The 26858-nt window shown below is 47.3% G+C and overlaps 1 protein-coding gene across 1 annotated transcript; it reads left to right on the forward strand.

The window, feature by feature from the left end:
• The first annotated feature begins 308 nt into the window (after positions 1-308).
• On the forward strand, positions 309-26774 carry TMEM86A (transmembrane protein 86A). The gene is made up of 3 exons (XM_038138441.1): positions 309-577; positions 16108-16372; positions 20485-26774. Exons 1-3 carry the CDS (start codon positions 557-559, stop codon positions 20910-20912), a joined length of 714 nt encoding a protein of 237 aa, XP_037994369.1. The 5' UTR covers positions 309-556; the 3' UTR covers positions 20913-26774.
• Positions 26775-26858: the final 84 nt, after the last annotated feature.

Below are 26858 nucleotides of genomic sequence, written 5' to 3' on the forward strand. Positions count from 1 at the left end.
GTGTGCCCGGCCCGGGGCTCCGCACCCGCGGGGCGCTGCCGGGCGGAGCCCCCGGGGAGGGGCGCTGGGACGGCCCTGGCGCCCCTCGGCCGCCGAGGAACCCCTGGTGCTCAGGGGGCCGCCGCCGCTACTCTGGGACAGCGTGGGCGCGGAGCGGCCCCGGCGCTCCCAGGCTGGCAGAGCCCAGCCGCCCGCTGCGGCCGCCCCCGGGGAGGGGCAGCGGCCCGGCCCGGCCTCCGCCGGCTGCGAAGGGCGCCCGGCCGGGAGGCGGAGGCGCCGCTGACGCCGCCGCGGCCGGGGCCGAGCGGGGCGCTCGCCCTCCCGGCGGTGGGCCCGGGGCTGGGGCCGCCCGCTCCGACCGGCGCCGCCCGCCCGGGCGGGTCCGGGGCCGCCCCCTCCTTCTGCCCGCAGCGCATTCGCCGCGGGGGCCCCTCTCTGTGACGTCAGCGCCGCCTAAAACAGCGCCCCGGCAGGCGGGCAGGGCACGGGCTGGGCAGCGGCCGCAGCGGCGACAGCGACAGCGGCGACAGCAGCAGCGCGCCCCGCCGCCGCCGACATGGTGTCCCCCGTCACCGTGGTGAGTGCGCGCCGCGCGGCGGGCGGGCGGCGGGGCCCGCGCCCCCTCCCACGGGCTCCCGGCCGGTGTCCCCGCTCCCGGCCGGTCCCCGGGCGCTGTCCCCGAGCGCGGCGGGCGCTCGTCTCCTCCCGCCGCCGGGAGCCCCGCTGCTGGCGGCCACCCCCGCCCCCCGCGATGCTCACCCCGGCCTCCCGCGGCAGCTGTTGCTCCAGCGGTGCGCCTGCCCGGGCGGCTCTCCGCCGCGTCCTCCTCTTGTCGTGTGTGTTTTTCAAAACACGCTCGGTACATCTGCTCTACGTGCGCTGCATCTGCTCAGAGCGGCGCTGCCCCGGCTGCCCTGGGCTCGCGTCGCGGCAGTGCCTGGCAGCATCCTCCTGTCCCCGCGGCCTCCCTTGCCCTCGCAGGCACCTCTGCCTCGCCATCCGGAGGTGCTTCGCTGTCCAGGTCCTGTTTTGGGCTGAGGCGTGTGTTGGTCACCCCACCTTTCCATAGGTTGGGTGACCTCTCGCTGAGACCTCGTCTCGTCTGCAAGTCAGTCTGGCACTTGCACCACCTCACGACATGAGACTGGGATTGGTGTCACCTGCCTGTCTCATGGGGTGTCACGATGCTTAATTAATGTAACCAGCAATAAGATAGCAACTTGCCGCTGTCCTATCAGTAGGTGATGTGTGCAGCAGAATTCTTGGATTGATGAACCAAGCTGGTAACTGAAGGAGCTGTGGCTTGTGCCAGCAATACGAGGAACTGCCCCTGCAGGTGAACAGGGGCTGTTTCAGTGCTGAAAGAGCTGCCGAAACAGCTGAGAAGCTCCACTGTTAGACATGCTGCTTTGCATGTTAGCCTTTTGAGAAAGTGAGGGATTTGTTGGAATACCCCAGCAGACTTAACGTGCTGTAAGGATAACTGTTGGTGGGAAAGTTTCCTGGTGCTTTGCTGCAGCGCTGAACACCTACTGCTGGTATCCTTGTTCCCTGTGGATCCGTTCTCATCTTGTTTTGAAATGCTTTGGTTAAGGGCCAGGCTATTGCAAACTCTCTGGCAGGTAGAAATCTTGTCCTGATCTTAACTCACAAAGCTGGCGTTCAAAACTTTTAAATTGCTTTGCCAGTTCTGCACTGCAGGCTGTATTTTCTGTTTGGATGAATTTTCCCCCAGTTATTAACATGTACCTGGTAAGTTCATCAGCAGCCTGGAGATGACTTTTATCTCTAGAGACAGAGGGAAGTAGCTTGGAAATTATAACATTGTAGTGCCAAACTGTTTTTTTTTTTTTTTTTGTGTGTTTTTCCAAAACAGTTAAAAAGGTTTGGTATCTTTGTGCTTTTGTACCATAAACTAAATTTGTCCTTCAGTAATGCTTTTGGTTATAGTGAATTGTGTATGTGTATCTTGGAAGTAAAATGTCATGTTGGGACAGTACGGGAATGGCTCAGAAACTGACCGGATTTGTTTCACAGTTTGCAGAAGGCAGTACTTGGTTGTTGTGATAGTGCATCCAGGGTGGTCTTGCAGAGTGTTATTTCAACCGAGTTTTGAGGCAAATGACTAAAGCACGAGTACGTGTTGGGAAGGGTGTACAGAGTTCAGACCGGAAGGCTTTAGGAAGGTAAACTGGGGGGGCAAATGAAAAAAACCTTATTTTCTCACGTGCCCTCTTGACATGTAACAAAGCACATTTCTGCTCTGGCTGTATCCCTGACACGTGAACAATTTACTTCTCCAAAGGCAACTAATGCAGGTGTGAAACTATGGGGAGCTGGAGGGATGATAAGACCGGGAGCTGTGACCAGAGCTGCAGCCATTTGCCATTGCTGTGGAGGTGAGAGGGGAGGGCGACTGCTCCTTCACACAGCTCACAAAAAAAAGGAGCTGCAAGCCTTCAGTGTTCTGAGGAGCAGCCTCTCAGACAACGTGACAACCTCTCTCAGTGGTTGTCACGTTGCTGTTGCTCTGAAGGAGGGCACGGTGCTGCTCCACGCCGGCTGTGCCATGGCCAGGAAGGGCAGCTGGAATCGGTGTCACACAGCAGCCTGTGCTGCCCAGGAGCATGGTGTGGTCCTTGCACAGCTGGGGGTGAGCAGGATGGCTCTCCAGCTGGTGGGCTCCCTCCAGCAAGTCTCTTGCTGAAGGGACGGGCAGTGGCCATCGGTCTGGCCGCAGCTGGGTGCTCGCCTTGGGACCCAGCCCTTATCTCTGTACTGCACTGCCTTTGCTCCAGATCTTTGGAGCCAGCGTGGATAGCACTGCCATGACACGATGGGGAGATTCTCTGGAGGGGCAGCACCTGAGGCATAATCAGATTAGCCAGAGGAATTGATTTGTCTGTAGTGTATGTCCTCTCCCAGCACACTGCAGCATCAGCCTCAGTGGGGAGAACACCAGAAGAGCATATCTGAGAGTAACAGGATTTTTCTTGCTGCTCTCAAAGTGATGGCCTTTGCACAGTACTGCAGCAGGTGGCCCTGGCTGCTTACACACAATCTGCTCTCCTGTGTCTCCCCTTCTTTTCTTCCTTTTAACTCTTTTAACTCTTTTAACAAGAGTCAAAACCCATGAGCTCCAAGTTTGCTGTGCAACCGATAGCAGGAAGGAACCACGCAAGGAGGCACGGTCCATGGAGAGGACCAAGCCAGGACTGCTTGTTTGTGCTGGCTGCCAGGTGTGCATCATTGCCTGGAGGGCTTGGAATGTCCACCCAGTGCACACAGAGAGACCACAGCAGTGTGCAGAGCTCGTTAGGCTGTGGTCTCTGATGCTGCACAATTCATATGTGCTGAGTGGGGAGCATGCCCATAAATAAACAAGTCTGGTCCCAAAGTACCTTTTAACATATTGTGCCAGGTCCTCAGTTGGGATAAAGCTCTGGAGTCCTGCTGATGTTAGAGTCTAGACTTGCATGGCGCTGGCTGTGGCAGGGAAGATGCATTTGTCTGCCATCCTGTTCCATCTGGTGAGCGATGCTCACCCTGGTTGGAAGTCACCTTGGAGGAAAGCTTTCACTGCTTCCTCTGCTAGGCAAGCAGGAGTGTCCTGCTTCAAAACTGTTATTCTTGATACTGCTCTGATTTAGAGCTGTTTCTTCTGCATAAAGCCACGTGGGCTGAGAGCCTGCAGTTGGAGCACAGTATTGATAAACGGCATGTTTGCTTCATGGATATGTGAGGTTTAATTCCGTTTTTGTTCAGTCATCACTGGTCTCACCTTAATAAAAGAGCACTTGTTAGTGAATTTTGTCCAGCTCCCCCAGCACTGTTGTCTAAATCTAAGTAGTTTTTAGTGTGAGCTTGTGGGAGATAGCTCTTGCCCTAAGGACCTTTCTGCCCAGCAGGCACCATGATTGCAGGAGCCACAAGTGTGCAGGAGATGAGCCCGGAGACATGCAGTCATTCTGACATTTACATAATGCTCCTTGCTCAAAGGGATGCTATTTTGTCCCTGAAGTTAGGACTAAACTTAGTGTAGGGCTTCACAGCACTTTGAGGAAAACCGGGCATGGGAAATACAGATATTAATTGGCTGAGGGTAGATCTCTTTGGGGGAAGTTAAAGATGATACTGGGTGTGTCTTTCAGAGCAAGATGAACTAGGGGCTCTCATCCCTACAACATTCCCTCCACGCCTGACTTGTATTTGACCTAGCACAGCCCTCTGTTTGGGAGACAGGTGAAACACTCTTTGGGACAGATTATTGCCCAGAATCCATATTTTAACAATCCCCATCCCATCCCTTTTGCCCTCTGGTCTGTTTGCATCTTTAAACAGAGATAGCTGGGTTGGGAAAAGATATGTTGTTTTGACTGCATGCAGGAAGTGGAGCCCTCAGCCCTGTCCCTTCTGGGTGGGAAGCAGCAGCACCCTCCTGAGAGCAGCCCTTGCCAGCCTCAGAATAGATGCAGAATGTCACTGGGACAGAGGATAAAAGTGACTTGCAAAAACTCGGCAAAATACCTGAAAGGTACAGTCTGGAAAGATACTCATCAGCAAAGAAATATGGAATTGGGCTAGAGGACTGGGTGGGTATCATTTGTGTTTCTGAGCAGGGGCCAAACCACACTGATCCAGATGGGTATGAAAACCTGATGTAAATCATGTTGCTTAGATACTCTGCACTGTGGGTAATTGTAGCAGTAGTAGGTCAAAGCATGGCTTTAAAGGTTTATTATTAGGAAGGACTTGTAATCCTCAAACTTCTGCTGAAAACAGGAAAGCCAGACCACACTGGAACTATTTCAGCCTTTGCTTCTTACAGAGAGAATGTATTGTTTCTGCATTAATGAATTAAATGTTAGCAACCATCTAAGTTAGAAGTAACTCTTATGGTTAATTTTGCTTGTTTTCTGTTTCTATATAACATTGATGATTTCATTGTAATTTCCCCCATTACTTAAATGCATCATAAATTGGGATTTTATTATGCAGGACCTTGTAGACATGCACATTTATATACTGCACAGACAATTATGGAAATATGGCACTCCTATAAAAACCAAGTCAAAGTAAATGAAAGACAGAAAATATTTCTGAGCATCTGAGCTCACTGAAAAAAGAAAAGGGAGGGAATAATCACCTTGGGAAAACTTAGCTTGATCTTAGTAACATTTATGTCAGTCCCACCTTTTGGGAGAAGCCTAAAAACTTTGGTCCTACTGAGCAAAAAGCTGTGCTGATTTATGCCAGCTAAAGCCCAGGCGTAGTGTTACATGCCACGATTTATTTTTTCAGACTGAACTTGTGCATTCTTGCTGTGACATTGACATTCTTTGCTGGAGCTGTTGCTAGGGGAGGGTGGGCTAGCGGAGCCTGCGAAGTGCAGGCTTCTCTCACGCTGTCCCCAGTGCCAGGGAGGGAGCATTAAGCAGGCAGTGCTGATCACTGCTGCAGGCAGTGCGGTGGATTAAAGGCTTCATTAACCCAAGTGTATCACTCAAGGCACACGCGTCTGTTGTTCAAAGTGTGCTCTGAGGGTTCAGATAGTGGGTGCAGCTCAGAAGTCTGTACTTACACGTAATTCCTCTGAAAGGACAGAGATGCATTTCTTCTCTTCTCTTCTCTTCTCTTCTCTTCTCTTCTCTTCTCTTCTCTTCTCTTCTCTTCTCTTCTCCTGCCCAAGTATGTCTATCCAAAATACGCTGCGTGCGGCAGAAGAGCCAAAGTTATCTTCTCTGTGGGTAACTTCATAGTGCTGAGGAAATAATAACTCCAGTGAAATTAGACTCTTAGAAAAAGATGGCATCAGGAACCCATCTTCTGCTAGCATGTGGAAACTCTTAAACAGCAAAAAGACTATTAGTTACATAACTCCCTTCCCTCCTGGAGGCCCAAGTGGTTATTATATCACCACTTAATTTTTTTACTGTCCTTCATGTCACACAATGCCCAATAGACTTGTCATTGTAGTAGAGATGCAGATTTTGCTTACTGCAACATACACAAAATGAGGGTGATGGTTATTGCTTCTTCTAGCCTGCTTGTGCCCTTCCTATCCCCATTTCTTACACTGCCATAATCTAAATGGCATTTCAGCTAATGACAGGTTTCTTTGTGACAAATGTGTCAGTCTAGAGCATCCCTTCATATAATGCTGGACATGAACAAGTATCCAAGTGACACAGCACAGAAAACTGTGTCTAGGTGTTTACACACCACCAGAGTTGAAAAGCAGTAGATGGGCTGGGCAAGAGCTTTCCTGAAGATTTCAGGTGTGCTGGGAAGGATTTCAGACACCAGCAGGGCCCCAGGGGCTCACACTGCAGCCTTTGACTCAAGAGTTGCACAGATGCAGTTTCTCTCTCTTATTTCTCAATAAATGCCACTTGTGTCTCTTGCGTTAAGTCAATTTTGCAAGGCTGACTCTTGTATTGCAAATCTGCCTGTTAGTGAGGATAGTGGCTCTTTTGATTCACCTTGCTGCAATCCTATGGAAATGAATGGTAAAGTTTAATGTTTTGCTCCTCACCAGACACCAGCTTTGGAGGCAGATATGGCATCAGTTGGCATCAGGCATTAAATTTCCTGTTATGTATCAAAATGAGTGCCTTTCTGCTGGTCGCAAGTAGTCTCTGATTGAATTATTGCTGGAGACTGAGGGAAGTTTGACCTTAAGCCAGCTGCTCATTTTTTAGCACACTCTAGGCACACCAGACGGATCCTCAGATTTGGGTGTCCCCCATGGCTTCAGCAGAACTGGGCTGAGGCCGTGGCTTGGCTACTGTATCCCTGTTTGCCTGTGTCTTTGATTTTGTTAGGGTATGGATACAGTGCTGACTTGCTCTCCACTGCAGGAGGAACTAAGCAAGTTTTGTGGCTTTTCCCTGCAACCCTGATATAAAAGGAGTGTGATGACAAGGTTATCACTTAATTGATGTTTTAATTGAAGTTTCCACTTTGCTTGGTTGCATGTCTGGATTTGCATCCTCAATATAAAGGGCATAATCCTGGTAAGCAGCTGCACACTCATTTGTACGTGTGGTCTGCATTTGTTTATGCAGCTGGATTACAGCAGGGGTTTTGCAAGTAAAAGCCTTGGTGTATCAGTGTGAGTCCTGGGAGTGTGTGGGTTAGTGTTTGCACCTCCACACTCCACATCTGTTGAGGCTGGCTGGGAAGATCCAATTTGTCTTCAGGTAAGTTGTGTCTGATACTGACTTATCTGGGTCACAGCATCTTGACACAAGAATGGATATTGGAAATAAAATCTGTGGCTCTGCTGTCATCCTTTGACCTTAACACCCTCCTGTCTCTTAAGCATATTCATCCCATGATAACATGAGAAGGGCTGCTTTTTTTAAGGTATCACAGCAGCATCTCTCTAAATACACATATTTATTGGGATTCATTGCTATTTTTCCCTTCTGATTTTCTTAAATATCAGTATTTCACAAGCGTTCACCTGCAGGACATGATACACATGTAGAGTAAATCTTTTCATTCAGCTTCCTAATAGGCATAAGACAAGCTGAGGAGTCCCTCCTGGGTTTCCCAGCATAGCCCTCTTTAGTATTATTGCAGCCCCTTGTGAGGATTCAAAGAGCAAAAGTCTCTTGTGCAGAGCTGCCAGCTTTCCCAGACACTGGCTGCCACCTTCCCCTCCTGTTTCAGTTCTTCCTTCCTGTTCCTTTTGCAAAAGCCTCACCTCTGCCAAGTGTGCACCAGTCTGTTGTGTCAGCCAGAAATGCCTTTTGAATGCCTGAGGCGGTTTCACCCTCGGCATGTCTTTGGCAATGGCTGCTGGGGCTGGTACAGCCTGTTGGGTGCCATCTGCCTTCTGGGCTGCACTTCTGGCTCTTCAGCTGTTCCTGCAAAGGGCTGTGACAGCACCAGTGCCTGCAATGCCCTTCCTTTAGACCCACATTCTTCCCCACAGATTGTAGGTAAGATGACATTTCTCTGCTGAAGAGGTTGCTTCTGGATGCAAGGGCCTCCCTTCCCTCACAAATAGCAATCCCTGGTGGCAGAGCAGCATGGGGCAGGGTAGAGCAGGGTAGAGAGTGTGAGTACACATTCTCCTGTGCATCCCCGCTGCCACAGTGAAATGACAGAGTGGCTGGGGCCCTCCAACAAGCACATAAATGTTGCAGTGAGTTGTGGGGTGCAAATAATGCTGGAGATGGAAGAGTGCTGGCTGAAGATGGATTTCAGCCTGCCCTTGGTGCTGACAAGGAAAGAACTGACAGCTCTCCCTGCGGTATTTTGTTTTGGGCCTGCACCAGAGACTGGAGAGAGGCTCCAGTTTTGCCACGCAGCTCTGGGGGCAGATGTCAGTGGGTGGCACTTGTCTGTAGCAATGGGCCTTGCAGGGAGGTGCTGTTCTTTGCTGTGGCTCTGTGCCTTGCAGCTCGCACGTTGGGCTTGCCTAAAACTGCTTCTTCCTGGGTAACAGAAGTCTGAACTGCCTGTCACAGAGAAGTGTGATATCAGTAACGATGAGTCTGCTGAGAACAAGTGGTTGTAGTCTGGAAGCCCTCCCCAGGATAAGCTGGGGACACTTTTCTGCGAGCAGGAGAAACTTTTTATCTGGATTCTAGTGTGATGGGCCAAATAATTGCCCCTTCCCGCCCTGAGAGGAATTGTCTGGGACAGGTACCAGCCGTGCATTTCAGGGTGCTGGCTCCTGAAATTCCCTGTGGCTTCACAGCCTCCTCCTGATGTCCAGAGTAGCAGTAGGGATATGGCCCCACCTGACCTCACTCAAGAGGAAGGGTGTGTGCCCTTTCTGTGGCAGCACTGCATCTCTGATGAGCAAAACGAAAAGACAGACCCATTGTGGTTCAGGTTTTTAAGCAGCTGCAAGGGGTTCTTTTGTGAGTGTTACAGCAAAGGAAATGTTTGGAGAGGCTTGCTTTCTGCTACACAAAAAGGAAGATCTGGAATCCCAGGGGGGAAAAGCAATCTTTGCTTTGAAATAAGATGCTTTCAGGCAAATACTATATTTTTGCTTTCATTTCTGAGAGGCATTGAACTATCCTGAAAGCACTAGTCTATGACAGCCCCTGCAGGCCTGAAGAGGCTTTTGAATTCTTGACTTGTTTAGTATTGTTAGCGCTTGGCAATGCACATTATTGACCATACTCTCCAAAACTGCTGACAGCTATAGCATTGCTACAGATGTGGAGTCAATAATTACTATTGCAGGTTAAGAAGATGTTTTTAAAATAGCCCTGCTTGTGGTCCTGTGCCAGTCTGGTAGATGGGACAGATGATTGGTACTGGGAAAAAAAAAGCAAAATCACCCCCAAAAACAAACCCTAGCAAAAATATGTACTTCCAGGCTGAATCTTCAGGGTGACATGTATTTGTCTGTAATTTTTTACGAGTTAACATCTGCTAAAGAAAGGCTTCACCACCCTGAAGGCTTCCCTGCAGTGCCAGAAAGCCAAGGGCAGGTACCCCAGTGACTTTGGAAGGTACTGGTGGGCGTAGCAGTACCTGACTTTGTCTGGCCTTTTAGTAGTAGGTCCTGGGCAGTGCAGGAAGGTCCCAGAGACACTGTTGTGTAGCTCATTAGCCAAGCTAACAGGATTTCATCTTCTGTTCATTACTACAGGAGATAACTTTTATGGATACTGTAACTTCCTTAACTGCTGGAGGGAACACCATGGTCCAGTGTCTCAAGATAGCTTTGGGCAATGTCACAGTTCAAAAGGCAAGAAGTAGGAGTGGGATCCTCTTGCACTCTGTGCCACAAGCAGTGCCCTAAGCTGTGGGGTGATTTCCTTGGCTCCAGAACCTCCTCCATCTACTTTAGGCTCCTAAGGGACTGTTCCCTCACATTTCTGGAGCCTCCTACAAGGAGTCTTTTAAGGGCAAGACTCCAGTTTCCCATTTGTGACTTTTTGACATACCGGCTGTCTGCAGATGCATGTTTTTTATCTCATGGGTGTAGCAGCAGAGAGCTGCCATGTCCAAGAGCTCCCAGGTCACAGTGGCTGCTGAGCCAGCCTGGCCTCGTCAGCAGCCCTGTGAGCGTGGTCAGTGTGACTGCTCAGCACCCAGCGTGCTTTACATTCTTCTTCCTTAAGCACCTGACGAACAGATGGGGCTGCTGTTTTACTTACGCTGCAGAAGTGGTGCCTGCAGCATCGTGCCACCGCCACTGCCACAGCTTGAGGAGCCTCTGAATGAGTGCTCCCCAGCTCTCCTGCCACAAACCAGCCCATTTTTGACACTCAGCTGGGTGGCCGCGCCATGCCCCGGGTGCCCGGGTGTGCTGCCTCACTGCGGGGGCTCGAGCTGCCATTCCACCTGGGAGAGGCTGGCACAGGCAAACATTGCCCTGCTGCCAGGCATCTACAGGGAGCCTCGTGCTGCCAGGCATCTGCAGGGAACCTCGTGCTGCCAATTTCCTTCCTTCTCTCTTCACCTGAGGGGCAGTGACTCATCTGGAAGCAGCCTCGGTGCTGACAGGTTTTCATCCCCTCTATGGTTAATCTGCAGATTTGGTTGAGTGTTAATGTGACTGCAAGCTGGGTAGCACTTTGACTTGGTGGTGAAAATAAGTTTTTGTTGTGGTTCCTTTCCTGCATGCAGCTGTGTCTGGAGCAGCCCAGCCATGCACGGGGGCCCTTGTTAGATGCCAGTTTGATTGATCCTCACCCACTGCCTGCTCCTCTGTGCCTCCACCAAAGGGTGACTTTTCTGGTGCCAAGAATTTCTGAAGCAATGTAGCTGAGCTCACCACCCAAGAACTGTGAGGGCCAGTGCCAATTTTTAATTGTATTTTTCTGGCAAATAGCCATAGCTTGGTCTTAAGAAAAAGAAGTATTTCTAGTTCTCAACACTCTGTTGGTCTGTGGTGAAGCAAAGCTTGGAAGTACAGCTGGACCTTTGTTTGCTTAACTAAAGTGGGGAAGAGAGTACCCAGACTGCTGGGGTAGAGGGAAGAATGATGGAAGCCAACAAATCAGCCCTATATTGCAGGAGTTTAAGAGACCCTGGGGATGGAGGAGCTGCCTTGGACATTCATGTGTCTGAGCTGGGAGGATGGTCCTTTTGCAGTCTGGAAGTGTTCAGACAGAGTCCTGTTACCTTTGGCTTGTGCTGAACAACAGAGGCTCCTGTCAGACAAGTCCATGATTTTTTGACCCCTTGCAAACAGGTCTGACTGAACAGCTGAGCATGAGCTGAGTTTCACTGCATTACCCTTGTGGGAGAAACAGAGGCCCTGAGTTATGCTGGGGAGTGCCAGAAGCTGCAATAAAGACCTGGCAAAACTCATTGCATGGCATAAGTGTGATGAAGACGGGATTATCAGCATGCAGATTCTCCCACGTGCAAAACACATACCATCTTCTGGGTGATTTATTTCACAAATCTGTTTTAGATGCAGCCTCTACAGTCTTGTCTCTGCTTGAGGGCAGGAGGGTTTATCTATCACCCTGAATTTCCTGCAGCATGTGGAGCCTGTTCAGGAGCCATCTGCTTTGGATGCTTGGCCCTTGGCATCTCCAACACAAACAAAAACCCTCCTATTAATTGCAAAAATGTGTTGCATCAACACAGTATTTCAGTCAGGTTGACTGGCTGCTTCAGTAACTCTTCACCACCTTCCATAACAAGCACTTAATTTCAGAATTTTATTCAGGAGCAGCTTGGGACATGTACAAGCCAGTACCTTCCTTGACAAATGGCAGTAGGCAATCAGTTGTCCTCCAGGAACATGTTTGTTCCTGCAGGAGAGCAGAGCTGGAGAGCCTTGCAGAGAGCCACATATTCTGGGCAGTGAGAAACATGGGCCATGGGCTTGCAGTGGCAGCAAACATGGCAACAAAGCCAAATAAATATTTATTGGGACACAACTGGGGATGAGAGCTGTAGTCACAGTAGGGGAGAACCAAGGCATGATCCACAATGCTGGATGCCAGAAGCCAGGAGGAGCAGCTCAGACACAAAATGGTACAAGGCTGATGGGAGGGCTGGGTGGAGGACAGCAGCCCAGCTTTTCTCGGCCAGGGCACACAGTTGTGCTCAAGTGTTGCTCAGTGGAATGGCTGGGGTATTACTTTTACAGCACTTCTTCTGGAAAGCTGCCCCTTGCAGCCCAGTGGGTGTGAGCCATATCCCCACAGCAGGCTGGCACTCAGCTGGTGTCTGTATACTCATTTTCATTGCAGGCTGATTTAGGGGGCTTTGCAGAGAGAAGAGCATTAGCTGATACTCCACATTGTTTCCTGGGACCAGTGCAAGGCTTAGAACAGTGAACTCTGTCCAACTTTAGCATTTCAGCGCAACAAGCTTCTGATGTTCTTCTGTACCTCAGGAGGAAGATGTCTCCCTCCCTGTGGCAGCTGGATTTGATTTCCCACTCATGATATAGGTACAGACAATTGACTCCAAAGTGTTAAAGAAAATTGAGGCACTGTTTTATGAGTGTAGCTGTTCCTCTGTGGATGGGGCTTATTCTGGAGAAGAGGAGCCACGTGTAAATTTTTTGGCTTGGTTATGTGCCTGCAGCAGTCAGAACAGGCCATATACTGTTATTACATATAGCAGTATTTCAAACTGGAGCAGAATGAGTACAGACAAAACAAGAAGGGATCCTGTAAACCTGTGAGCACCTAGAGGGGTGGATATCCAAGCCCCAAGCCTCCAGAAAGCTGCAAGTGCCAGGGCCGTGTTCTGTTTGAACAGAAGCGCAGAATGGTTGGGATTGGAAGGGACCTCTGGAGATTATCTGGCACAAAGTCTCTTGGTGAGAGCTAAGACACAACTTCCTCCTATTCTGCCCAAGTCTTGGAGAGTTTCACTGGATTTGGTTGGATACAGATAATTTAATAAATAATATTCCTACTGTAATTCTACAAATACAGCCATAGTGGCTTTATAGCAGTTTAAACTAGTTTTTGAAGACTCTAAATAATTCGGTAGCCATAGCAGTTGAGCAAAAGCCCTAAATTATGCTCAGGTTAGAAATTAAAATGTTGGAAATACTGCCTTGTTTTTACATTCAAGGTATTTTCTGTACTGCATTTCAGCACAGAGTAAATTAGCAGTGGCAGGAGAAAAGATTTGGGAAGAAAAAAATTGGCAAAACCCAGATTAAAGCCATGACAATCACACACATTAGCAAAAAAGATCTTGTCATCTCTATCAAGTGCTTCCTTTTCCAGCCCCATGGTGCAGCCCCGTCTCAGATTCTGTCTCTGAGACACAGGGACAAAGGAGATGGGTGGTTTAATCCAATTTATCCATGCAGACAAGAAATAATGGTCCCCTTCCCTGTGGTACAGCAAGTCCCATCATGGATTATATGCTTGGCTTTTCTCAAACCACAGCTTCTAGTCATGTTGGTGCATGGTTTTCCAGTACCAGTCTTGACTTGTCCTTCAGGTGGCAAATTGCCCCATCATCCCTTTCCAAGCCTCAGCCACGTGGCCAAACAGAGGATAATCCCCAGACTCACCCTTTGGTTGCCTCAGTTTTTCTTGGAGGACTTTTCCAAAGTATTTCCAGTGCCACTCATGGGGCCCTCATCTTGGTCAGAGCCATAAAAGGGGCTCCAGTGAGCTGCAGCATTCTGTGATGGGCAAGGGCATGGTTGGAAATAACTCATCTGAAGCATACTTGGAGAAGAAGTGTTAAGAAATGAAATGTCAATGATGAGAAGCCTGTAGCCCTTCTAGAAGTACGAGACCATTCTTACATGAGAGCGCTGTAACTCTTATGCATGAAAAATTCCTCAATTACTATTAGGATGGAAATAATACAAACCATTATTCTAAAATAAAGCTGTCTGGGCTTGCAAAATTCAGATAGTGAGAAAAGGAAATTTTAAGCTTACTAAGTAAACATAATTGTTCTGCACAAGTTTTTATCTTAGCTTCAGTAAGGCAAGGTTCCATGGGAAATGGCAAGTGTAATTAAAACCTGTCTCATAATGTGTGCACACAGGGGAGGGCAAGCTGTGATGGTAATTGTAACTGCTCCTAGCAGGTGTTTTTCTTTTAATATGAGGTATTAAATAAAACCTACCATGTTTACTAACCCAAATACTCTCCTGTATGCTTCTATGCACTCTTTCCCCTACAATACTTGATAGTTCCCAGGCAACCCCAGTACTGTGAGGAGACTACATGGGTTTTTATGACTTTTATTTCAAATTAATTTGCTGTTTGCTGCCAGAATTTTCCCAGGGAAAGCAGACAAGGAGTGGTAAATGGTGATTAATTTAGACAGCCTAAGTAGAGGACTCACGACGGCTCCCGGTGTAATACAAGAAAGTTAACGGCTTGTTGATGTCCTTTTGTTAGGGAATTGTGTAGCCTGGTTGTTTAATGGAGTGTTTAAAAATTGTGTTGGCAATCGCCTATGAATAATGTATGATGAAATACCTTACTGCCAAGAAACTGCTGATATGCTGGGGAAATTTCCATCAGATGTGAGAAAAATTTTGAAGGCAGTGTCTTCTTGGGATGCCCTTTATTTATAGCCTCACTGCTTCAGAGATTGCATTCCCTTTTTAGATACTGCATGTGAAGATGCCCTCCATTGCCTCTGCCTCTGTCTTCCAACTCCACCTGACTCCATTTGCTTGTGCCCGTAAAAGATCCTGAATTTTTATGAGATTAGGCTTTATCACCTGAGCACTGTAAGCATGGATTATTTCCTGTGCTATCTTCACCTGTTCTAGGTATCTGCACCAAGGCATCCTGCATCAAAGGAAGACGGACACTGGTAATGACAATGTCCCATGATGCAGGAAGCAAAAAAAGGGTCAAGTTACTTGGGGAAAAAAAAACCAAAAACAAAGACGAGTTGGACTTGACAGTGTGAAATCTGTTTGGATGCCTCTAAATTTTCCCCCATGTCCTCCTCCAGTGCAGGAGGCCTCAGTGTGCTTTGGCCATGAGTAGTGGGAAGCCACTGTGATATGTACGAAAGAAATCTTGCTTGACCAAAGAAATGAGAAGACTGAGGGTGAACCCCTCCTTGCAGGGGAGCTCGGGGGGTTGCACTGCCTTAGGTGCAAGAGGAAACAGGCCTCCTGTAAGACTCTGGGACATAGCTCAGGCAGGCATAGAAGCAGTTACAGTCCTTTCCTTTGCTCCTTGTTTTGGCCCTCAGCTCTTCTTCAGGAGAAAATAAAATCATAGCTTTGTTTCTCACATGGAGTTTTACCCACCTGCACTGAAATGCAGAGATGTGGCAGGAGGGCAGGTGAACACAGTGCATATCTCTTTGCAGAGTGGTCTCAGCTAAGTGTTTGTCAAGAGCAGACCCAGCTTGTGGAGCCCGTAGCTCTGTGCCCTGCCCCTCCTGTGGTTTTGTTAAGAGTAGCCAAGTGCTCGTGCTGCATTTTTGTGTCTGTATTTACACAGTAGAGTCCTGAGTCAAAACATTTCCTGCAATTACTGTATTATTAGAGTATTGCTAGAACAAAGCCACACGAGGTTGATGTTGGTGTTAGTCAGCCGAGGAAGTGACATCTGCACCTGGGAGCTTGATGTGTTGGGTTTTGGCGCTTGTGATGCCAACGGCAAGCTCCAGGCATGAGGCTACAGGGCAGGGGAAGGAATGGGTTAGGTGAGAGGTTGTATCCTCAGGGTGATCTGCAACTGGCTAAGCAGGAGGATTTGTGAAGATGGGAGAGAAGATTTGTGCCTTTACTGGCTTATTTGCTGCTGGGATATATCTGGGCATGCAGTATTTTCACAGCTCCTGGAAACGTGTATTAAAGGGGTTGGCCTAAACACAAGATCGGTGACGAGGAGCACCAGAGGAGTTTGACTAATGGCCTAAATATTTTCAGTTAAACAAAGAAAGAGAAAAGGTTCTTAAACTTCCTTCAAATCCACCACCCAAAGCCCATCCTGCCAGCTGAGATGTGTTTTCAGCAGAGAGGGTCACAAAGATCTAGGCAGAGGATCGTGGTTAAGTTCAACCAGCATTTCTTGGGGTAAAAACACTGCCAGCTGACAGTATATGGAAGAGCGACTTTCAAAGGGAAGGAGCCAGTTGTGTTATGAAGTTTATTTCACTGATGCCTCTGATGATCCTAATAATTTCTTGTATTTTAATGTTTGTTTTCTTTAGGTGAAGAGTGAAGGCCCCAAACTGGTCCCCTTCTTTAAAGCCACTTGTGTCTATTTTGTCCTCTGGCTGCCAACTTCCAGCCCCTCCTGGTTCAGTGCCCTCATTAAATGTCTGCCCATCTTTTGCCTGTGGGTTTTCCTTCTGGCTCATGGGATTAACTTCTTAGTGTCACACCGGAGTGCCAGCCGCATCCTAGCGGGACTCATATTCTCGGCAGTGGGAGATGCCTTTCTCATCTGGCAGGAGCAAGGCTACTTCATTCATGGTGAGTACAATGCCAGTCCTGAAGGGATGCCACAGTGCCCAGCTGTTACCCTCTTTATTTAGTAATGAGTTGCTGGGCCACATGTTTTGTTTATTCATTTATAGCTTAAGCCCCGGGCGCTGGGAAGCACTCATCCCTTGACTAAAATCCATCATGGTTTGAGGAAGCACATCATGGATGAGTCTTTTTCTTGAGCTTCTCTTGAGGTTAGAGAGGTAATTGGGTCAGGTTAGGTTTCCTGGCATGTGTCACAGCATCTAGGCTGGCTGGAGTTGAGAAGGTGGCATGCCAGATTCCCTGGGGAAGAGAAGGAAACACTTGTGGCATTTGTCCGTTTCCATGAATCTACAGGAAGTATTTACCTCCTATCTCTCTGCAGGGAGATCTGTCAGCCCTTGCTGTGAGGACTGGGGATGGAACATATTGTGCACAGTTCCTTGGTGAAGAACAGGTGGAGAGGACATTTATGTTTTGATAGACAAGCCCATAGCCTGGGGGAGGCATTAAGTAGATGACAGAAACCAAAGCAGCAGCAATCTTGTTCTGCTTGCAGGTTCATCAGTGTGAATCATGCAGCCTGTTGTACAAGACATGTCTGTTTTGCAAAACATTTAAATGATGGTTAATCAAGGACATACCTTACCACAGTGGTTGGTCTTCTCTACAGAAAGATCCACATCTCTCAGAGCAAAATGAGCTTGGTTTATTTTGCTAGGTTGCAGACTGGAACATAATGGTTCAGATTAATCATTTAAAGCCACGTTGAACCTGCCTGCAGCAACTCTCTCCCTGGCCTTGGACTGTCAAAAGAAATCAGCAGCAGTTGAGTTCTTCACTGAACTGACTGGTGGGGTTTCTGAAGTTAATTTAAGCAGCACAGGGATTGCACATAACACCCACCATTAACTGGCTGCTGTAACTGTCCCACTGGAAAATGTGATGAGAAGAGGGAACTTTCCTGACTTGTGCTGTTGTCAGTTCTCAAAGTCAAAGTCTTATTTTTTCCCCTGTCTCATGAGGTTAGTATCTAGTTTTATTCTGGGATTCCTACAAGCTCCTTCTTTATGAGAAAGAAGTGTGTGCAGTGCCAGATATGAAAGGCCAAATGCTCTGAATCTGGTTTTAATCCTGCTTCCCAAGGGCTTATTCCCATCCCATTAAAAGTTCATGTAAAAATGTTTACTGATTTTGTTGGGGTTTGGATTAGGCCCTGAGGATTGGATCTATCTGGCTGAACCTTGGGCACATTGCTGAGGAGCTCCAGCTTTCTTGAGGTGCCTTCTGTGTTGAGTGCTGACATTCCCACTGGTGGGCCTCCTCCCAACAGGAGTACCTGGCTCAGTTGCCTCAGCCAAAATGGTTTTGCCTCCTGGAGTTGCTGCTTGAGCTATGGCTTGGGAAACATTCAAGGTCCAGTTCTCCCCATGATCATTTTTGTGATTTGATTTGACTCTTCTGCACCTCTCCATTCCTGTGTAACTGGTATATCTCTGAGTTTCCTCTCCAAGTTAGTGCTAGAGGAAGGTTAGCCAGTCACAGCAATTCAGCATCTGGTTGATGTGCTTTAATCTGCAAATGAGTCGGGTTTTCAACCCTAGTCTCAACAACTGAGAAGTTTTGCTTTGTGGGTTTAAGCACATTTTTTCTTCTAAAGGAGAAGAAAAGCTCTGTTGGAGCATTTTGAAAATTTCAGCCCACTGAGCTGCTACCTTCTGTAGGGAAGTGTTAATATTTGCATTTCAGATAGAAGCACACAAAGTGCACTGCTCCATTTCATCCTTCACTTTGCCTGCAAAATGTATTTTCTCCTATTTAAAATTCATCAGGTTGCTGTTGCTGAAAACAGACAATATTTTTGATGTCATCAGTTGCGGGACTTTGAAGTTAGAGGAGAGAAGAGGAAATACTGGATAAAAATGTACATTCTCTTCAATTTCTGCAGTTTTTGGACTGAAAAGGGTTGGAAACTGGGCTCATTTGAAAAGCTTTTGAGACAATGAGTTTATAAAAGGACATTTGTTCATTACTTTATAGGGAAGTGAGAGCCTGGGAACCCGCTCCTGGCACATTTGACTTTTTTCATTTTTGCAGTTTCAGTCCACTAATAACAGACTATTTTATAACTACTGTGTTACTGCATGTAGAAGATACTTTACAGTGTTAATATCCACCTCCTTTGACACTGCCTCCTTTGCAGGCACTTAGACATAATTTATGCATTTGGTGAAGAAGACAGAGGAAACCCAGAGGAAGAAAGTGGGAGAAAAGGGTTGATCTCCCTGATGTGTTTGAGAGGACCAAGCTAAAGGCTGAGAAATACAAGAGAAGTGCACCCCCTTCCCTGTGCAGCCATCACAGGTTTCTCTAGTTCCTGGCTTGATTTGTGGGTGTTGAATGAGTAAACCTGGGAGCTGACTCCCTTGTTTGTGACCAGCCCCACCACCTATCACGAAACTCCTCCTGCCTTTCCAGGCTCGTTGCCTGCTGCATCCTGTCCTCTCCTCCCCCTCCTCCTCCTCCTCGCTGCCAGATGCCTGCATGAAGGACAACACATTCTTCAGTTCCCTGTGGCAGAATGCTCCATCTAATGCCACTGAAGGAAAAAACATTGCTCACTGCTAGGACGACATATCCTTCTTCTCCCTTCCCACCTCCCTGGGCTCTTACCTTTCCTGCACTATAACCCTATGAAAAGCTCTTGTCCTAAATCCCTTCTCAGTTCCTTCAGTGTTCTGTCCACGAGGTGCAATAGCTCTGTGAAACATCAGCTTCTTATTATCCTCTTTTGTGCTTCTCTTCTTTCCCCTTCATGCTGTCCATTTTCTCTAGCCTCACCTGCAAAAGAGGTTCCACCAGTCCACTCCTTCCTGTGGATTTCCTTCTCATCCCACCATGGCTGAGCTCTCAGTGGGTGTCTGATCTGGTCTTCCCCAAAGGCAGGGAGATGTTTCCACTTCTTCCTTGAGCTGCCTCAACACAAAGTAGTAGGGTGAAGCAACATCTGCCAGCTGCAGGTTTTTGTGACTGCCTTTTACACCACATAAACAAGTTAAATATGAACAAGTGTCCTGCTGGAGGATTCAGCTTCCCAGATCCTTTTCTCCATTTCACGCTTTAGAGTTGCATGAAAACTTCCATCTCCTCTAATAACCCTGCCAGGATAAAGCAGGAGAGCCTGCAGCTGCACCATGTGCGGGTCTGGGAACCAGAAGACCCAAGGAGCTGGGCTCTGTTTGTGGCCCATAATCTACAGTTGTCATGACAGCTTAGAGGCAGAAGCTGTGCCAACACATTGGGACATATTTTTGTCAAATGGATTAGTGACAAGTTAATAACATATGGGCAGCACCTTCCAACACCCACATCTGGCATTTCTCAGTGGTGTTGCACTTCAAAGGGAAGCCAGCATTTTATTTTCCCTGACTGATTCCTGGTAAGGTTCATCTGAATCTTGCAAATAGCCATAAAATTGTTGGCAGATCCCATTGGTGCGGTCCCTGAAATATGCCAGCTGCTTCTTTCCAGCTTAGGTTTCTCCCAGCTATGGGCAGAGATGCAGAAGCAGCCAGATTTAGCCCTCAAGTGCCTTTGGGTTTGTGGCTAAATACAGGCAAGCTTTGTGTCAGGGTTCAGAGGGATTAGTGTCTTTTGTCACGTTTTGTTCCTACACTGCTGTGGTTCCAGTCTTCTTGTTCTACATGTGACCTCTGTGCGAAACACTATGGGTAGTGTTTTGGAGGGGGTGGTCTTTGGTTTATCTTGCTCCCAACCTTCCACCCAAAGCAGGGGAAGGGGAACTACCTGAAAAACAAGATCAGTTCATTCTCCAGCAGCTTTGTTCCACCCAGCTTCTCAGCAGAAAGGGTTTTGTCATAGCCTTTGCCATAGTACACTTGGCTGCAGCTGTAATTGTGCTGGGACTTTTTTTTTGGTTGGGAGCTTGGTGCTATCTCCCATGTACAGATTTTTGTAATAAAATGGTCCCAAGTGGTCAGTATGGTTATCACTGCTAGTGTTATTGGTAGGTAACACTGCAAGGAATATTTTCTTCTGCTACTGCCTGCCAGTCACTGATGAAAGGTCCCACTGTCTGTGTCAATGCCTCTTTCCAGGTCTGCTGATGTTCGGCATCACACACATCCTGTACTCTTCAGCCTTTGGCATGAAGCCTTTGGACCTCAAAGCCGGCTTGCTGATGGGCATCGTTTCCAGTTCCTGCTATGCCTTCCTGTATTCCTACCTCTCGGGTCCGTTCACCTACCTGGTGGCCGTCTACATCGCCCTCATCGGCTTCATGGGCTGGCGGGCGGTGGCGGGCGTGCAGCTGTGCAACGACCTGTGGACGTGGACCAAGCTGTCGGCCTGCGTGGGCGCCATGCTCTTCATGGTGTCGGACCTGACCATCGCGCTCAACGAGTTCTGCTTCCCCGTGCCCTACTCGCGCTTCATCATCATGGCCACCTACTACGCGGCCCAAATGCTGATCGCGCTCTCGGCCGTGGAGACCAGAGACGAAGAGGACTTCAGGAAGAGGAGCTAGGTGGAGTGCCAATAGTCTGTGAACACATGGGTTATATCTCAGGTGCTGTAGCTGCATTCACCCCTGAGAGAGATCTCCATTTCTCTAGGCACACTGGTGATGTTGATTTTGCTTCTTTGAAGCATTACCTTTGGGAATTACATTTTTTTCGTTGGCTTTCTCTGAATACAGCTTACTTCAGTGTGGAGTCCACATCAGAAAGCTTAGACTGTCCCTGCAGTAGTTACTCATTCAACTTTTCCTTCTTGGAAGTGCTGTACTACTGCATTTTACTTGTTAGTCTTGAAATTGATGCTGAATGTCTGGGAAGAGGAGGGCTGGTGGAAAGGAGGTTTGGCCGTGCACTGTGCTAAAAGGCTTGCTCTCGACTATAGGCAGACAGGCACAATCTCTGCTACAGTCATAGGTAAAAATTAATTTAACTGATGTTTGTCTCTTTTTGTGCATTACAGTATGCAAACTGGAGCTATTCCTCTACTGAAAGGAAGCTTAGAGGGAGAATAAAAAGAGCATATCCAGCTGTGAGCTGAGCTCTGGAGTCAATGCAGTGTGTGTGGCCGTACCCAGCAGAGCCAGTACGAAAGCAGAACCCCAAGCTGAGGGCACAGAGCAAGAGGTGTGCTGGCAGTGCTGTGTGCTTTGATTGCAGTGTTCACTGCTCCAGGGCAGGTCTCTAGGTGCAGGTCAGCATTGCTACCTGTGGCAGAGCTGTGGAGAGCAGGAGTTGGGTGGGATTTCAGGGACATCTCAGTGTTCTCCCTCTCCACGTGCACATAGTTACACAGTGCCTGCAGCCACCAGTGAAATGTAATGGGCACATGAGGAACTTTGATTTTTAAAACAGAACTTACTCATTGTCTTAGTGTGTGTCCTAATTATCCTTAGTATGGCAGACAGGCATCTAATCTTTATGCCTTTTTCCTCCAATGTCCTAACAAGTAGTATTCCATGTACCCATTAAGTTTTAGTAGCACTTCCAGTAGTACTTCTAGTACTGCTGCCTGCAGTATCTTAAATCTTTGTGTGAGCATTTCCTGTGATCAAGGCCCTGATTTTGGATGTAGATTGCCACGTTTTGCCAGCTGGTGGAAAACAATCCTCTTTGCACCACTTCTTTTTTTGTCAGAAAGCCCCTTTTCAGCAGAGCTTCCTGAAAAGCACTGTCCTTTGCGTTCAACACGCCTGCCACTTCCTTCTCAAACTCATATGAACTCACATAGAACCCTGCTAGCATTTCCCTTGTGTTCAGAGGTGCTGAGTGGATCTCCTGCTCCTCTCCAGCCTCACCTGGTGTGCCTGGCAGGGAATAGGCATTGCCTCCTCACGACTTCTCCATCAGAGCAATGCAGCCAGTATTACAGAAATCTGGGTTAGCATCCTGACCCCGTGGGGGCATCTGCTGCCTTTCAGACAGGGATCAGAAAGGTCAGCTGCATTATGGAGAGGGAAAGCACTGTAGGTAGCAGAGGCCTGTGTAATCCCTTCCCTTTAATGCTGTTATGTAATTCTGTCAGTATTCATTCACTGGCACATGGGGGCCTGCCTGGAGTAAACAGCCAAGGGAATTTAGAGCCATACACCATTTTCATTCATCAGCATTGCTTATCTCCTGGCCACAGATTGAACCCTGCAGTGTAGCTCTCTACAGATGTCACCTGCTGTTGCTCAGGTTGGCTGTTTGCAAATCTCCTCCTGCAACAAAGTGACCCAGCTGAGAGGAAGTCTAAGCATTTGGGGTGAACCCCACCATCCTCCCAGCATGTGAGCTAACAGCACACTGCAGTCTTTGAATCCCAGTTCCTTGGCATGGGTCAGCACACTCAGTCCTTAGCTGGCAGTTCTTCAGAGGAGCTCCCTCACATCCTGAACTTCCCTTTGCTTTGAGGGAAATGCTCGTGTGATCAAGTAAGCTTTATTTAAAAGTCTTGAGTTTTGATTCTCTTTTTTCCCTCTCTAGAAATGAGTAGTCTTGAACTGCCTGAAAATAGCTGAGTTGCTTTTCTGTGTGCTTTTTCTTCTTGGCAGGCTTTGCTGTCCTGCTGTACCATCAGTCACTGAATACCTGCAGAAAAGAGTCTTGATGTGTTTTTAGGAGGCCTCTCCTCTCCACAGGCCATGAGAGGTGCAGTTTCTGGTGTCAGGATGGGAAAGCAGAAACTTGTGCAGCCCAAGTGAGCTGCTGTTCCCTTGCTGTTCTGGAACAGGTCACCTGGAGTGACCTGGCTGGGACACATTGGCCAGTCACACTGGCTCCATCCCGCTGCTGCAACAGTTTCAGCCTTCCCAGGAACATGGGGCAGAGCCCTCAGCATACAAAGGAGAGTCCTGGTTGGCTTGGAGGTTTGCTGGCAAGGGCTCTTAATCTTCAAAATCTCTCTCTGCCTCTGCATTCCTCTTCCTAATCCATATTACTTGAATGAGACCATTTTCCTGGAGACTCTTTCCTTCTGGGAAGAGACCAGCTGCTGTGGACTGTGATCTGACACAATTTTGAGATGCCTAAATCCTGAGAAGCACTAAGCAGTTGCTGGCAGTCTGTTAAATAACTTTTCCTCTGATTAAAACTGTTCCCTCAATCCCAGCGAGGGCAATCTTCACTTTGAAATAGAGCAAAAAAAAAGGAGTGGTGTTCATATGTGAGAAATGGTGTTACTGTACTGTCTGTGGGGCTGCCTTTGTGGACCCTCCTGTTGCCTCTTTGCACTGTAAAACTGAGGTTCAATCCATTCTTCTCCTTTTCAGGAGTACAGTCCTTGAGAAGCACCCAGTCTTTGGCCCAGGAATGTTACAGAGGGAATGAAGCCTTCCAAGTGGTGTAGTGTTCCTGGCCCCAGCAGCAGCAGCAGCTCCTTTTGTTGCTAAGCACAGATGCTTTCTTTTCACACTGCTGTATCCAAACATTCTTCTGCAAACGCTGTCTATGGTCACTTGAGCTTACACAGGTGGTTTGGTTACTTTCTGTAGTTCTCACCCTCTTGGAGGTCCTTTGGCTCTTTAATTGGACATATAAAAGATGCAGCACGTTTACTTCAGCCTCTTTCTGTAGGCAGATCCTCCTTGCACAGAACTCCTAGGGTCAGTCAGAGAAGCAGTGCTAATTGCAACTTGTTTTTAAGTGCTAGTAATGCTTCTGGGCTGTGTCACAGGGTGATGCTCATGTAGAAATGGCAGGTCAAGAAGAACAAAGCCAGAGGATTTTAACTTCAAGCTTTACTCTTACTCTGTGCTGGATACCTGGCTTCTTACTCCTCCATATTGAGGCATCTGTAAGACTGATTGGTTTAAGGATTACACTAACATGGCTTTTGAGTAGATTGCTTGAAGGTTTCCTGTTGTCATCAGTAGAGGCAATTTATATATTTTTACACGAGTTTATAAAATTCTCAGTAGGAACTTGGCAGTTTTTAGTGGCTCTTCAAAGTTTTCCAGACTTCTTGTTTGACACTAACACCTGCATTTTCATCTTGCTATCGTGGTATTTTTGGGAGCTGTTCTGGAAGAAGCAGATCAAAGCAAGTAGCAACTGTAGATCTCAGTGGCAGGTATTTCTCTTTGCTTGGTTTCTGAATAGACAGGGGTCTTTTAAGCAGAGGCATCATAACTGTGTTCTTGGAAGACGATGGGAAGTTGCTGACACCTCATGACAGAAATCCTCCTGGGTAATTCTCCTGCCTTTTATCCCTGCTCACTCCTTTTGTGGCCTTGGGTGAGTCACTTAAATTTTCTGGGGCCAGGAGCACATGTGGTGTATGAGGACCAGTGCAATGCCAAGTTATCCCAGCAGGAGACCAGGCTCTTATCCCGTTCTAAAATGGAAATATTACCCCTTACCTACCTCACAAGGATATCCTGAGGATTGATAATGCTCATACAGCACACTTTGAAGATGTCAAGTGCTATGTAAGTCATAAGTATTATCCAGCTTTATTGTTAAAATTGCTTTTAGCGATCTGCAGGACTTCTCTTAAAGCACAGAATGTGTGACTGCCTTTTCAATTTGCATCAGATAGAAAAAAAAATGGAAAATATTTATTCATGCTTGTTAACAGGATAGGCTCAGCTACACTTGAAATCTGAGGGAGGTTTAGCTTAAAAATCTGAACTCTCTAATTTCAGTTTTGCAAATGATTTTTAGTTCTTCTAAAAGTCTTGACCAAATTCTTAGCTGTGAACCTTGCATCCAATTTTTGCAGTCTGGTCTTGTCCCTCATTGTTAGCTAGAGTAAATATAATCCAGCCAAAACAGAGTGCCTCACAGTCTGCTGTGGCTTTTGAAAAAGCTGGAACAGAAAATGAAGTAATTCTGTTCAACCTTCAGTCTGCAGAAGGTCAGCTAGGTTTCATGAGACAACTTTCAAAGGGATGTTTAATTTCTCTGATTGTAAGTTTCACAGGCTTTAAAATCAGCAGAGAGAGTAAGCCTTGATGGAATCAATAAGGTTGGCACATCCTTCTTGGATTCCTTTTTTTTCATCCAAATGAAGGAAGCAGTGGGTTTTGTAGCAAAGGAGGTGCTTGTACCACCAGTTCCATGGCCCAGAACAAAAGCTGATCTAGAAATACAGCTCTCAACCATCACTGTGTTCTCAACTAGGATAAAAATGCCATTGTTCACTGATCTAAATCTGGACCACAGCTAGAAACTACCTAGTTTTTGTAGCACTAGCTGCTGTACAAACACAAATGAAGGCAAGGAATTACACACCAAGGAATGTGAGCTGTGTACTTGTGAAATGGACCATTATTTGGAAGCAGCTGCAGTAAAATCTTAATATGAACTCAGAAGCAAACACAATGCAAATTTTTATGGTTTCTTTAAAATATTTGATGGGTTTTCATTTTCGTAGTTTCGAGAAAATTTTCTTAATGTTATTTTATTTTTGCTCTTACTGTAAAGAATAAAAATACACAACTCTAGACAGACTACAAAGGAAAAAAAAAGTGGCCAGTTGGCAGGAATGCCAAAACTTCTGTGGTCTGTATTGTTTCTGTGGTGACATTATGCTGCTGTTGGGTGAGCTACTGGAGTGGTGTGATGGCTCAAAAGTGAGGCTGAAGCACAAGATGCAGGTGTTGAGCCACCAAGACTTCAGTGGGAGCATAACTGGGCCAATTTGGATCAGTCAAAAGACAGAGCATAAGGAAATTAAAGACACCTTTTCCTGACAGAAGAAAAGCAAGAAACCAAAACCAGCCCATTGGGCGATGGTGCTGAATCACTACAAACATTTTTATCTAGACCCTGCTGGTGCAGGTTCCTGCTGGACCAAGCCTTGCACCTAATTCAGCTGGGGAGGCTTGCTCCAAGCCTATGGTGCTGGCAGGGTCAGGCCAGCAGAACCTGAAGCTTTATTAAATAAAACTCAAAAATCAGAAAGCAACAACAAAAACAAGTACAACCCCCCCCCCGCCCCCCAAAAAAAAAAAAAAAAAAAAAAAAAATAAACAAACCAAAAAAACCAAGGAAGGAGAAAGCAAATGCCACTGGGTAAGTGGCAGTTCTGCCTGCCTGAGAATGCAGAGTGGCTGGTCTGTCCTGAACACTAATCTCTATGTCTTGGACCCATTTGAGTCTCTTGCTCCAGTCCCTCTCCCACACATTCCAGGCAGAGTGCACTGAAAATGTGACTGAAGCAGCTGCTCTCCTCTGGGGAGCCAAGCACTTTGCCATGTCTGAAAGTCTCTAGCGCTTACTTTCTTTACTGTGATTGTAAAGGTCACCACATACAGTACAGCCACTTGATCTGGGATCTTTTCTTAACACATTTTTATGCTGATTTTACTATTCTTTGTTTGGAATGTAATTTTTTTTCTCATTTCTTCTGTGTGTAACAGCAATTAAAAATATTAATTTACTCTGTATTTTTACTGTGCATTATTTTTACAATGTCTCCTTGCCCATTTTCTGTTTCTGTCACTGGTTCAGCACAGAATATGAGGCCCCTC

This window comes from Motacilla alba, chromosome 5, assembly GCF_015832195.1.
Source record: "Motacilla alba alba isolate MOTALB_02 chromosome 5, Motacilla_alba_V1.0_pri, whole genome shotgun sequence".
Classification (NCBI taxonomy): domain Eukaryota; kingdom Metazoa; phylum Chordata; class Aves; order Passeriformes; family Motacillidae; genus Motacilla; species Motacilla alba.

Bases quoted from the DNA above. Each gene is read 5' to 3' on its own strand.
- TMEM86A (XM_038138441.1), top strand. From the start codon at position 557: ATGGTGTCCCCCGTCACCGTG. The intron at 578-16,107 runs GTGAGTGCGCGC...TGTTTTCTTTAG, and splicing joins TGGTGTCCCCCGTCACCGTG to GTGAAGAGTGAAGGCCCCAA. The intron at 16,373-20,484 runs GTGAGTACAATG...GCCTCTTTCCAG, and splicing joins GCAAGGCTACTTCATTCATG to GTCTGCTGATGTTCGGCATC.